At 57.3% G+C, this 13,626-nt stretch overlaps 1 protein-coding gene across 8 annotated transcripts; it reads right to left on the bottom strand.

Moving 5' to 3' along the window:
* Window positions 1-3,498: 3,498 nt before the first annotated feature.
* Window positions 3,499-12,843, bottom strand: TOR4A (torsin family 4 member A). Of its 8 annotated transcripts, none has more exons than XM_054849029.1 (2): window positions 12,813-12,843; window positions 3,499-6,339 (listed from the first exon to the last, which is right to left on the bottom strand). In XM_054849029.1, exon 2 carries the CDS (start codon window positions 6,302-6,304, stop codon window positions 4,736-4,738), a length of 1,569 nt encoding a protein of 522 aa, XP_054705004.1. In that variant the 5' UTR covers window positions 6,305-6,339; window positions 12,813-12,843; the 3' UTR covers window positions 3,499-4,735. The 8 variants fall into 8 exon arrangements, with proteins under 8 accessions (XP_054705004.1, XP_054705001.1, XP_054704998.1 ...); XM_054849026.1 differs by lacking the exon at window positions 12,813-12,843 and adding an exon at window positions 10,182-10,494 and having other exon boundaries at window positions 3,499-6,336; XM_054849023.1 differs by lacking the exon at window positions 12,813-12,843 and adding an exon at window positions 10,182-10,493.
* Window positions 12,844-13,626: the final 783 nt, after the last annotated feature.

Raw genomic sequence — 13,626 nt, 5'->3', positions numbered from 1 at the left:
CACTAATTGGTGCATCTTCTGTATTGGAAGGTGCTCCTGGAGGTGGCACCGCTGCTCTGTCAAGGTTTGACAGTGTCGCATGTGATGGGAATGCAGCTCCTGCCCATGAGGTGCTCTGACCTGAGCTCAGCCCCAGGAAAGCCTTCAGCACAGACCAGGCCAATGTGGTCACACTTTCCATCCTGCGCAAGACGCACTATTTCATATTTACCACCACCCTCCTTTATCATTGCCGTGCTCTCGCGGGCAGTAGCAGCAGCTGTTCCCACACCCTCATCCCTATTTGGGATCGCTCTGCACTTCCCCAGGGTAAATGCAAAACCAGAATTTGGCCCAAACACCACTCTGGCTTCGGGATGCAGTTGCGGGGTGCAGGGTCCCTGCCGGTCTCCCCACGAGCCCCCACCAGCCTGTGACAGGAAATAGTTATCCCATTGCTGCTTAATTGCCGTACCAGCCACGCTTTGCTTGAGGCCAAGTGCAGTGCCATGCCTGCAGCTGGCGGGAGCTGCTCTCCATAAATCATGCTCCAAGCATGACAGAAAGGTGTGCCTGACTTAGGAAGAGCTCTGGCTGACCAAGGAAGCCTTCCCAGTGCCACCTACAGCCACCTTGATAGCAGATATGTGTGACAGCTCCCACACTTCAGGCAGTCCCCCTTCACCTGGGGGACCCAGAGGAGCTGGATGGAGGCACAGGACAGACGTGCAGCCACGGCAATTCTTTTTATCCCTAGCAATATTTCCTACAAAGTCATATTTCTAGTTCCCTCTGCAGTTGCCTTACTCCGTTGGGTATTCCTGAGTGCATGGTGCATTAGGAGCTGGCGACAGGAGGGTGACCCATGCCAGTGGCTTGGACCCATGGGACCAGCCATCCTGGGATCCTGTGACACCCATGGCCCAGTGCTACTGGAAGAAAACAAGCCCTTCACCAGGCAAAGGAGCCAACAGCGTGGGGGAGGCATGTGGGATGCTTTCAAAGTCAAGGAGTCCAGGCTGTCTACCAGCCCTTCAATTCACAGCTTGGCGGTGCAGGGGAAGAGCAGGACCAGCCTCAGCCCAGGGGGGGCTCTCCTTCCTTCAGCTTCAATCCCATCCCTCCAGCTCAACCAGCATTTTCCCTGGAAAAGGCAATTGGGTAAAGAAATCCACGTCAGGCTAAGGAGGACAAAGTCTATGGTGAAAGCACGTTACCACGCACCTGGCATCTCAGCCATACCCATTGAGTAAAAGCTCTCCAGAAGAGCCTTGGGTCCTGTGCCAGGAACATCCGAGCCTCCAAGACACAGAGCGGGACCAAGGACAAGCCACTGTGCTCTTTGTGCTTTGGTCCCCAAATTCCAGCCTCGGATGTGCTGCAGGAGGAGCTGTCTACGCCTAAGCCAGGGTCATCACCCTGGCCCTTTAGCCTGAGTGCCACAGTGTGGGCTTGGCCAGGCATGTGTGGGAGCAGGTATGGTGATGAGCAATTCCTCAGAGAGGTTCTTCTGGCTCTGAGGCAGCATGAGAGTGCTCCTGTGCTGAGAGACCCTCAGCAGTCCTGGCACAGCCGTGATAGGAGACTGTAAGGTTTAAGTCTCCTTAGCCGTTCTTTTCCCTTAGACCAGCTTCCTTTGCACACAGCATGGAGCCATTGGTCTCCTGGTGCTCAATGCTGTGGATCACCCGTGTGCCAGCTCCACTGCCTTGAAAGCACCTAGCAGGGATGGTGACTTTGTAGAGGATCTCAGGGCAGCTTGGGCACTGGGGACAGCATGGATAGATGTCTGAGCTGGGATTCTGGGGCAGGCTGGAGTTGGGGACAATCCGGAGAACCATTTGAGATGGGATACCACTCCTGGGGCAAGTCAGGACAGACATCCTTATCTTCCAGCAGGAAAGTCCTCTCCATGGCCTGGAGGTTCCTGTGCTTTCTGATGAAGGCCTCCAGAGATACAAGCTGCCTTGTCAGCTGGGAGCGTGCAGAGGGCTGGCATGCGCGTAGCACTGCCCAGATTGTCCTCTCCAGCACTGACCAAGGGATGAGGTGCTCTTCATGCAGCAGAAAGCTGAGCCCCACTTCTTAGCACTGAGAGGAGCTTTGTGGGAGGCAAAGACCTCGTGGCAGGTCTTCAAGGTGCACAGGGTGCCTGCACACCCCATGCCTTTTGCAAAATAGTCAGGACAGCTTTGCTTTGGGACAGAGCTGATGTGCAGAAGCGGGGTGAGATGGAAGGGCAGGTGAGATAGAGTGAGAGGCAAAAGGAACCATTTTCCGCTGAGCTTTAGGGTGCTGAGCTGCTCAGGGTGAGCCCAGAACCACCCAGCATGCAGCTTGTGTGGGATACGAAGGCATGGGCTGGTGCCTCAGCAAAACTCAGGCAGTTTGCTTGGGGCAGGGTTGGGAGCCGTGGTTTGGAGCAGGTGAACCTTAGACGCATCAAAAGAAGCTCCACAGATGCTCAGCTCCACTCGAAGTCACCCTCCTCTCTTGCATGGGGTGATGGTTGGCGCAGAGGCACCCATGGGCCTCCAGCAGGACTGAACACCCCATGGGTGGACTGCAAGTGCAGATACCCAAAACCAAGTCTAAATCTCCATCAGAACAACTCAGGCATCCTCACGGTACCTACAGCCCCTCGCACAGCCCTTGGAAGCCCGAAATCCTCCCTTGTGAAGGTAGCACTGCCATCGGTGGTGCTGCTGCCTGTCCCGATGCCACGACAAAAGCCATCTGCAATCCATCACCCATGGGTGTCTGCTTCAGCAGCACCCCTGCAGCCCAGCACTATAGGCACTGACTCCCAAGTCCAGGCAATGTGGGTGATGCTTACCTCTCCTGTCACACACTTGGGCTTTGAGCTCCTCTCCCACAAATGAGAGACCTTGGTAGAAGAAACCAGAAATAACCTCTGTCCCTCTCCCAGCTGGAAGAGGAGGGGAATCCTGGTCCCTGAGTTGTTTCTGTTTCTTACCCAGGATAAAAATATATTAACTCTTCTGGTAGTAAAATCTCACTAAGCTATGGAAACCAGCTCACATGTTGCTTTTCGTGGACACTTGCATCTAGAAGGTGGCTTAGCTTCATTCAGAGCCCTTCCTCTAATCCATGCAGGCAGTCCTTCCTCCTTCTCTGCCCAGCTGCTCTCACGGGCTGCTCTACAGGAGAAAAAGGCTCCTCCACTGGATAATTTCAAGAGGAGAAACCACGGACAGGCTTTAGAGCCCAGGATTGTCTCAGCCAAGGACACACTTCCCCAGTCTCCAGCCTAGTCCCTGCTGTGCAGCTCTGGGGGACGGAGGAGCCGTGTGGCACAGAGCTTTGGGCACTGCTGCACTGCGTGGGTTCTGAATTTGGCTTCCCATGAGTGTACCCCGAGGAGCTGCACACACATTGCATCGAGGGGGTCTGCGAAGCCCTTGCTCCCCATCCAAGTCACCAGGACACACAGGTATGGCAGTGCAGCTACATTGGTCCAGAACAGAAATTTGGGAAGAAAACCCCATTTCAGTCAGATAAAGGAAAAGTACTTTTAATGATTTTATTCAGGACAGTTTGGATTTATTCCTGACAATAGCTCTGGAAGCAGGAGTTTGTGATGGAAGTCTTTGGAGACCAACAATTAGACAGAGGCAAATCAAACAACCAGTGCAAAGATCCACAGGATTGCATATATGATAATTCACAGCAAATTGTAAAAGGGGATTTAGGCCCAAAACCTGAAAGAGTAATGTCATAAATACCTGCTCACTTTGCATGCTCAAAACAAGGACCGAGGAGCTTCCAGGCAGCTCAGTGGCAAAGAACCTCTTCTTGGCCTCACAGGACTGGGACAAGCCCAGGATTCCTACTGCTCTCGGCCCAGACAGCCCAAACTGCCTTTTCCAGTGTGTGTTGCTTAATATATGTCAGTTGCTATTTCGGGCTTTCTAGATAATGAGCATGGTGAAGTGCACCCAGAAACAAAAAGCGGAAGAGCTCTCAGGACGAGTTGTCACCACCAGACCTGAAACAATCCGGTGGTTATTTCTGCACCGACTGGCACAGCCGGGCAGTCTTCAAGGCGAGTCCAAACAGACTTGCAGGGCAGAAATCTCGCTGGAGGTGCCAAAGGTGAGCTCAGGTATGAGCTCAGAGGAGCAACAGCTCAGGAACAGGTCCAAAAAGCAGTCTCTGGAGCACACGGTCACGTAGGAGCTGGAGAAAGCAGAGTTCTGACTGCCCACGCATTTGGGGGAAGAGGAGCAACAACTTCTCTCAGTTCTCCCAGGCGTCCAGCACTGCCTCTGCTCTGCACACCACCAGCCAGGAGCAAGAAGAGTGAAGAGCTGAAGACGGTGAGCCTGGAGAAGGAGTGATACACGGCTACGTGTACCGCAGGGACAGTAACCCGGTTATTATTTCCTCCTCCTATTTACATCCCACAGCCTCTGTTCTCATCTCACAACTCCTTAATGACAAGTATCCCAAATGAGAACATGAGGAACAAAGCAGCTCACAATTAATGGCAGGTTGCTTGGGCTTCGTTGCCTGTGCCTTATTCACAGAACATTAGGAACAAGTGAAGCATCTGGAGGAGAACAGAGACCACGTTGCAGAGGAGCCCAGGCTGCCGTCCCTCTACCTCGACCAGGACAGAGTCAGTGCAGGGCTGGGAAAGGACACCTTGGCCACAGCCTGCTGTAACGTACTCCTCCATAAGCCCAGAATTTTGCAAATCCTGAAAGTAGTACTCGGTCTCTGCAGTAAATCACTACAGCAGGTTGACTTTGGCCACAACTTGCTTGCAGCCCATCCTGGAGTACTGCTTGTCCCCTGTAGTGTAGTAACTCAGCTGACTCGCTAAATTTTCAATATGCTTCTGGTCAGGATACAGCCCTTCCCTCCTCATCTCCTCTAGGAAGCAGTTTATGATGTGGGTCTTCTCCAGAAGAACAAATGGGATGATGTCTGCAGATTTCCAGAGAGGGTGGGCATCAATCAGTACAGGCTGGACGATGCTCAGCAGTTCTTCAACTCCCCTTTGCTGATGCAGAAGCTCGGCAGACGCATTCTGGATAACAAACTTTGTTATTTCAGCACCTCCTATGTTGCTTATTAAAATGTAGATGGCATTGAGGAACTCGTTAGTTTGATTGGGTTCAAAGAATCGGCTGAGAGCGTCCAGCAAGACTGGAGACATGAGTTCAACCTCATCCAGAATAAACAATGGTATCTTCTCCTCTACTTCGGCTCTTGTAACCATGTCAGAAATCTTCTTAGACAAATCTATTTCACAAGTAAGAGGAGCCGCCCCGCTGGGGCAGTGATGCATAACAAAGTACTGAAGCACAAAGTCATTGTCCATGACCGAACGAAAATGTTTGGCCAGCAACCAGCCAACATGACTCTTCCCAACTCCTGTTGGGCCATTTAAAGAGATTACAAGAGGCTTATTGTGTATGTGGGTAGCCAGATAGTCTTTCAGTAATTCCATAATACTTTCCACAGCAACCTTCTGCCCAAATACTTCCCGGTGCATTGTTTTCTCTAAACCATCTAGGTCATATTTTTGGAGGTTATCATCCAGGTTCTCTATCGCATTGAGAATCTGGAAGAAGATAATGGCAATGAGCAAGAGGAGGCAGCGTTTTGCCTTGCTCTTCTCCTCTGTTGGAAGGTATCGTTTTGTTTTATCTGGATACAGGACTATCCTAGATTTCCTTCGATTCTTTTTCCGCCTGCATTTTTTCATCGCATACTGCTCCACAGACGTGTCAAAGGTGAAGTACTGGGAAGTTTCAGAGCTGGTCTGATTAAAGAAGGACATGGAAGGGCCATACAGGCTAGTTCGGTTCAGGGAAAGCTGCCTTTGAAGCAGCCTCGTATGGACAAGCTCTGAAGACTTTTCTCGAGGGATCTCTAAATGCAGACGGCTTTTCTTTTGCACCCGGTATTGTCGTCGCAGGCGGATGATTGCCCGCAAGGGAGAAGAAATAGAAGACATTTTCTTTGAAGCAGCAGGGATTTCAGTATCCGGTACTTCTTCCCCATCACTCTCATAGCATGACGCCTCTCCTTTTGCATCACCCTCGGCACACGGCATTTCCCCTTCCCCATCGCTGTCAGTGCCGGGCATCTCTCCTTCCACACTGCTCTCAGCACAAAGTGCTGCTTCTTTTGTGTGGGTCTCAGCGCAGGGCATCTCTCCTTCTGCATCGCTCTCAGTACAGGGCACGTCTCCTTCAGTATCGCTCTCCGCACAGGGCATCTCTCCTCCCAGATCCTCGGTGGCAGAGGACACTTCTCCATCCACCTCAGCGCAGGGCAGCTCTCCGTCCATCTTGTCTGGTTCTTACAGCCCATTCACATCATCTTCTTTTTAAAAGGAAAAAGGACAATGTAAAATCAATCTTTGTAAGATCAGGAAGTGAACGATAACAACCAAATTAGACAGATATCCCGCTTTCTAACAGGCAGACCGATTACCTGCAGCAATCGGCAATGAATGGCAAGGTGGCAGAGAGAGACCTTCAGACCTAAGCTAACTTTCTGGAAGACACTCTGGACGCACAAAACTACAGATGAAATTCAGCGTAAATAAATGAAAATTGATGCATATCACAAAGCCAACCCTGCCTTCACATGGGGAAGGAAAGCCCGGAGCCGGCTGGAGCCGAAGCCGGGGGCTCTGCTACGTGCTGGAGGCAGGACACCGGGCAGACAGACCCACGGTCTGAACCGGAGCTGCCCAGTCCTGTTTCCTTACAGCTGCTAAATATAAACAAGGCACAAAACCGCACGTCTGCACCAGCACACGCACACACGCGCATACACACCCCTATAGGAAACAGTCACTCGTGCGCTCACGGAGACCTTTCGGGGCATGGGAGCGTGCACGGGGGCACCTTGCTGTGCAAACGCTCGGGCCGTGCAGGTCGTGGTGGCACGGCATCTCCCGTGGGGGTGATTTTTCCAGGCTGTGCCGACAGGTAGGCCAGGCAGCACCGGTCACTGCCGGCACGGAGAGGAGGTGAGGGCAGCGTCCGGCCAGTGCTCAGCCCTCGGCACGCCGCTCCCCAGCCTGCCCCGGACCGGGAGAGCTCAGATGGGCTGCAGAGAACCGACGGGGTTGTGGCTGAGCCCACCCGCAGCACGTGGCTCTGGGGCGAGGAGCAGGGCTGCCCCATGGCACCCCGACCCTCCTACCCCCACGGTCCTTCCCTGCCCCCTGTGCCCACACACTCACATCCCTGGACCCGTGGCGGCTGCTGTGTCCTTCCCACGCGGGACCCTGGAGCCACACAGGAGAGCGCGGGGACACGAGCATCCCTACGAAAAACCATCTGCATAGGAAGCGCATGGACAAACCTGAGTAGGCAAACAAGGAGGAAGAGGAAAGAACACGCTCTGGCAGTGGGATGCAATGACAAGAGGCACGGACCTGGCGAGGAAACCCCTCAGAGAAAGCGGATGCGACTGTGTGGCAGGACCCCACACACGACCACCTCCACGTGCTGCAGCGCCGGGGATGGCTCCGTCCCTGCGTGGCACGAAGTTGGTGGAGGCAGAAGCTGTGTCACAGTGGGAGGGTATTTCCCCACCGCCTCCGGACAACAGCAGCACTGACGCAAGGGACAGTTTGCCGCGGTGACATTGCCAACCCCGAGACCAGGAAGCCAGCACAGGCAGGGCAAGGAAAGCTGCTTTCGTCAGCTACCCAGAAAAATCGACCCTGGGTCTTGCCAAAAGCACCATGTCTCTGGGGAGGAGGAGGAGGGCCCCGAAGGATTTGTTATTAACTTGTTTCAGCTCAGCAGGAAGTAACCAACCTGCAAAATGTCACGCTCTGGCGAAGGTTTTACTTCCCCCACCACCGGGCTGACGCAGGCGGCTGCCTGCCGGTGTGCAACAAGCAAAGGGGCGGCCGAGGAAGCTACACGGGGAGTTGCAGGCGCTGGGAAACGCTCCCGGCCGCCTCCTCGCTTTGCCCCGCGCCTTTCCCAGCTCCTCCGAAGCGCCGGGACATGCCAGGCGAAGCCTTCGCCCCCGCCCCAGGGATGAACTGGGTTCTGGACCATGTGCCGGCAGCCAGCTCATCACGGGAACCGAGCCCGGGCGAGCGGCTCCCCCAGCACTAATCACTGGACGAGCTACTGCCGTGCAGCAATTAGCCCCGAGTGCTAACTGCTGGCCATGTGCAGGATTTGGCCTTGCCCAGAGCAAAACCAGCTGGACAAGATTCCTGCAAGCCGGCGCGGAGGTGCCACTGGGCAGCAAGGCTGGGGACCACTGCCACCCGGGGTGCCAGCGCTGGGGATGCCACCGGGGACCCCGGGCTGTCCCCATGCCACCCTGGGGTCACCCCCTTGCTTCTCTCCCTCTTGCACCCTTCGCCTTGCTCACACAGCGCCTGAAGGTCCCCAACGGGTCCCCAGAGCTGCTGGGGAGCAGCTCCCGCAACGCAGACGGGCACAGGCCATGGTCCCCAGGGAGCAGGGACACCGCAGAGCTCTGGGGCCAGGACAACCCTCCAGGCCGTCACACACACCGACACAGACACGCGGCGAAGCTTTCTCAGCCCCATATCCACGCAGGCGTGGAGGGAGTTGATTAAATGCGGGGGGGAGATGTGGGAGTGCGTGGGAAAAGGTTTAGGGAGCACACGGGCACTGGCAGGGAGACGTGAGATGCCCCCAACGCTCCCCCGCAGATGCTGCCCACCCACAGCGGGGTGCTGCCCCTGCCCGTAGCCCCGGCTGAAGCCCACCGTCCCACCAGCAGCGCGTCCAAGCGCTCATCAGCCAGGTGATGCCCCAGACCCTCTTTCCCAAAAGCCGAGCGCCCAAACGCCGCGTCCATCCCGCGGCACGGGATGCCCAACCCTCCTGATGAGCCGAGCGAGGCAGGGTGGAGGGACCAAATCCCGTCCTCAGCAAGAAATCTGTCCAGTCACGCATATAATAACCCTATTAACGCCATGACTCAGTTCCTAATACCTGCTGGTATTTACACAGGGCTCGAATTTTGTAAGAGCAGCCCCTGCTTGCCCGACGTCAGATCGGGGCTGGGGCAGGTAACTGTGCCAGCCCGGCGGCGCTGCCAGGCCGCAGAGATGCGCTTTCAGCAACTTAATTAGATATTTGGTAAAAACGATAGGAAAAAGAACCGGGCAATTAGGTCCGCAGTATCACAAGCGCTCGTGTAATCACCGTTAGTCTCTTCTCTGTGCCAAGTCCAGCTGCACCACAGGAAGACTCACACTTAGCTCCTGGAAATGCTCCTGAGAAACCTCCAGCTTTTCTCCTTGGGCTCTGCCCCCCCCCCCCATTTGCATCCGTGTGTCACCCTGCTCCTGCCAAAGCAAGGTTTCCACAATGCAGGAGCCTGCGTGGGCAGAGGGAGGCAGCCGGGCCGGGGGCAGCCCCGGGGCAGCCGGCGTTCCAGGTACAAAGCACCCCGTTTGCAGGAGACATCGGCCCAACGCCAGCCAGAGAAACGCATCCCGGGATAAGTGCCGACCGCTGAATCCTGAGGACAGCGTCGGAGAGGAGGGAGCTACGCCCCAAACTCGGGCTCTTTGGGTTAGCAAAGCTGCTGGGAAAAGGGACCGGCTGGAAAGTCCCAAAGGCGGATCCCCCCCCCCCGCCCCGGCTGGAAGCCAGCCCCTTCCGTCCCAAAGCGTGCGTGTTTCCAGAGGGAAAAGCGGAGCAAAACGGCCTCTTGCAGCGGGGCCCATGGATCCAAGGGCATCAATGGCCTGGAGCGGAAATCCTGTGTCACAGCAAAGGCCCCAGCACCCCAAGTTGCAGCTCCCCGGGGGCACCACTTGGGAACAAGCTGAGAAACACGGTTGGCTTCGCAGCTTGAGCCTGGGGCGCGCAGGTGTTCACCCTCCCCAAACGCACAGCGCAGCAGTGACAGCCAGGGTGATGCAAAACCCACCTGTGCCACCCCGAAACCCCGCCGGCCCCGCTCCCAGCCCCAAAGACGGAGACTGACAGGAAGGGCAGCAAGCGGAGGGGAAGAGCCCGAAGCATCCGAAACCCGCAGGAACAGGAGGGTCCCCGTGAAATTGGGATGGGTTTTGCCAGAAAGGGGCCATTAGGCACGAGCAGGAAGGCGGTGGCAGGGATGGAGCTAGAAGTGGCTGAGGGGTGCCCTGGTGACCCCCCGCGGGGTGGGGAGTGGGATAGGGGAGCCGGACCGAGTGCAGTTACCCGCAGCGTCTCCCTCAGGACCGGCCGCTGGCGCTTCCCTTCGGCCACCGAGCCCAGCCTCTGGCCTCGGACAGGCCGGCTGCTCCTCTGCCCCCCTCTCTCTCATCTGTATAAAAACCCGACCGCGGAGAGGAAATAGCGAGGAGGAGTGGCCCGTGGCGACACTTCCTTCTCCGCGCACCGCAGGACGGCCGTCGCTGGCCGGTTTTCTCTCCCCCCTCTTGCTCAAAGCCCTCCTTGGTCGCTGCCGTCACAGCGGCATCGTGCGAAGAAGCACGAATCCCAGGCAGCCGCGGTGGGACGGGGCAGCGGGATGAGCTCATCGCCCGTGCGGCCTCAAAAGCCCCGAGTTTGGGCAAAACATCCCCACCCTCCAGGACGTAATTAGTCTGGAGCCTCTCACCAGTAAATGTCAACGCGGTGATGATGCACAGAGAGGTTATCGGGGCTGACCCCGCGCCGGTGCGGCTCGGGGACAAGGTTTCCCTAGCAGGGAAAACAGAAAGCGAAAATTGAATGAATGTGGGAAAAAATAGTGAGCCTGGAAAAAAACCAGCAAGCCCAGAGCAGTTGATGTGTCTGTCCCCAGCTCCTGCTCTGCAGCCCCGACTCCGCTGAGGCTTTTGGCCCCTTTGCAGCCCTCAGCCCCGCGGCAGAAGGACATGAGGATGGCTGGGCCAGGCTGCACGGCCGCTGCGGTACTGACCTCTGGAAGAGATGGCGTGGGCACCCCCGAGCGCTCGCTGCAGCAAAACTCCCTGGGGAAAAACCACTTCTCCCATCAGCTGCAATAAGAGAGAAGGAAGCAGCAGGGTTTTTTCCGTACCGGGCAGTGCAAAGGCTCATCACGGCAGCTCCTCCTCACCGCCGCCTGCAGCTCAACTTTCCTTTAGCCCTACCGAACCCGCCCCGACACCCCCCCCGCCTCTCACTTGTGCTGTAAAACCCGGCCGAGGCTTTTCCCCGAAAACCAAGCCCATTGGGCAAAGTCAGGGCAGCCCCAAAGCGACCTCTTGCCGGTCAAGCTCCTATTTTTGGATAAACCCCCCACTGGAACCTGCTCCCTACACGAGCCGCTGCCCAGAACCCAAAATATGGGAAATAAGAAAAAAAAAAAACAACCAAACCAACCAATTTGAGGTGTTCTGGAGCATCTCAGCGCAGATCCCACCTTGGCTGTGATGCATATGAGGGTCCCCACATCTCGCTGGGGAGGGGATGCTCTGAGCGGGGGCAAATTCTCCCCGACTGCGTGCTGGGCAGCCAGACGCGCCTCTGCTGTGGCTGGGGGGGGGATTTGCCTAACAAATCCTTGCAAATGTGGGGATTTCTGTGTCACGAAGGTGCAGGAGCTCAGCCGGAGGATGGCCACCAGCACGGAGCGGCTGGCAGCTGCTCTCGGGGTTGGGAAGCTCCGGAGGAGCTCAGGCAGGGGTTTCAGGAACAGCCATGAAGAGAGATGTTTTTCTGGCTAATTCAGGTTTTTTGCAAGGGAAGAGCTTTCCCCAAGTAGCGCGGTTGAAACCCATTTAAAAAACCAAAAACAATACAACACCCCCCCCACAACCCCTACAAGAAGCGATTAGAGGAGTGAGAAGCTCCTGGCCACCACCCGAGTGCTGTCAGCAAACCTCAACAGCCCAGAAAAAAATGTATTGCTGTACCTGGGAAGGAGCGTGAGCCATCCCCAGCGCCCCAGGACGGCTCCGAAACACAGCAGGAAACCCAGGGAGGGTGGAAGCAGGGCTGGAAGCGCAGTCACAAGGGACACTCGCCCTGCTCGTGCAATGGGGTTTCTAAACCCCTCCCAAGCTGCGAGGACAGAGAGAGATGCCGGGGGCCACGGCCGGAGCAGAGGGTGAGGAGCTCACGGTTACGGGGGGGACGTGGGACCGATCTGCATGGGACCCCCACGGTGCTGGGGGAGCTCGATGGCGTGTGGGGACAGGGACCCGAGCGGGGCAGCGTGGCCACCACCAGCCCCTGTCTGACCCGGGGAGGAGGGGGGCAAGCACAGCCGTGGGGTGCCTGTGCGGGTGACAGGGCAATGCACACAGGGTGATGCAGGGCTGGTACTTGCGGCTGGGGACATGGTCCTGGTGTCACCGCCAACCAGCCTCCAAAATCATTGGCTCAGTCTGGGGCGGCTGCCAAAAAAGCCAGGGGGAGCCCCTGGGGGGAGCAGGAGGACGGGGCAGGGGCATCGCTGGCACCAAGAGGTGTCCCACGCGGGGACGCCCCTCCGGCATAGCCCATCAGGCAGGTGGGGACACGGGGACACGGGGACAGGACCATGGGAACAGCCCCTGCTCGTGTTCCTGGCTGAAATACCTCCTTGTGCTGCTGCTGCCCCTGCCACGGCCCCGGGGGGCGGCTGAGTCCCCCCCACGGGGTTTGGGGACCTCCAGCACCCCAAAGCGGGGGGAGAAGGCTGCTGTGGTGCTGGGTGCCATGGGGGGGGGGGACATCGGGGGGGACGGACATGCAGGCACCGGGGCAATACAGCGGGGTGGGGGCTGCGTGGGGGGCAGCGCAGGGGGGAGCTGCACACGGGGGGGGCAGCTCAGGGGCAGGAGGGGTCTGCACTGGGGCCAGCCCTCTCTCCCCCCAACCCCAGTCCCCCCCGCTCACCTTGGGGCCGCAAGCCCTGTCCCCTGTGTCCCTGCCGGTGCCGGGCTCCCCCGGTCGGGCCCTGCGCGGGGAGGAAAGGGCGGCTGGGCCGGGATCGGTGAGGGGCGGCTGCGGGTGCCGCGGCCCTTCCTGCAGAGCCACGAATGCAAATCCTGCGCAAACATGGCCTCTCCCACAGCTCTGCCCCACCGTGGGACACCCTGGGGGAAAAGGGGCAAGAAAGCCCCGGGGACGGGGAGACAGCGACCTCTGAGCTGAGATTTCGGTACCAGTCACTGACCGGTACCCACTGGTTTGGGTACCAGAAGGTGACGGGCAGCCCCCGATTTTGGTACCCAGCAGAAGCATCGCTGGAGGTCAGGACGGCCGCACGGCCCCTTGCTGCTGGGCACTGACTTATCCAACAGTTTTAGATTTTTCCTCTATTTTTTGTCACATTGCCTTTTTAGCCGAAACACCCCCGGGGCTGATTAGCAGCAGTCGCATCCCGCACACGTGCCAATGCTCCCAGCCCCTCCGCTCCCCAGGAAGCCAGAATAAGGCAAGTGAACCCCCAGGGACAAAAGGTCCCTCTGGGGGGGGGCGGTGGGAGTCAAAAGCCCAGAATGGGTCCAGGGTGAACCCCAGCAGTGCCAGGACGGGGGGGGGGTCCCATACCCACAGCACTGGCCTCACCTGGAAAAACTCCGCAAAAAAAGGCGGAAATCTGTCAAAAAAGAAGATAAAGGCGGCTGAAAAGGTCACAGGCTTGGAGCTGGCAGGAAAATGTATGTAGAGGTCAGAAATACACCCCATAGATGCAAAGGCTGGAGCA

Source organism: Grus americana, chromosome 20 (assembly GCF_028858705.1).
Source record: "Grus americana isolate bGruAme1 chromosome 20, bGruAme1.mat, whole genome shotgun sequence".
In the NCBI taxonomy this organism is placed as follows: domain Eukaryota; kingdom Metazoa; phylum Chordata; class Aves; order Gruiformes; family Gruidae; genus Grus; species Grus americana.
Note: the sequence above shows the minus strand (reverse complement) of the source record. Positions and strands in the feature narration are given on the sequence as shown.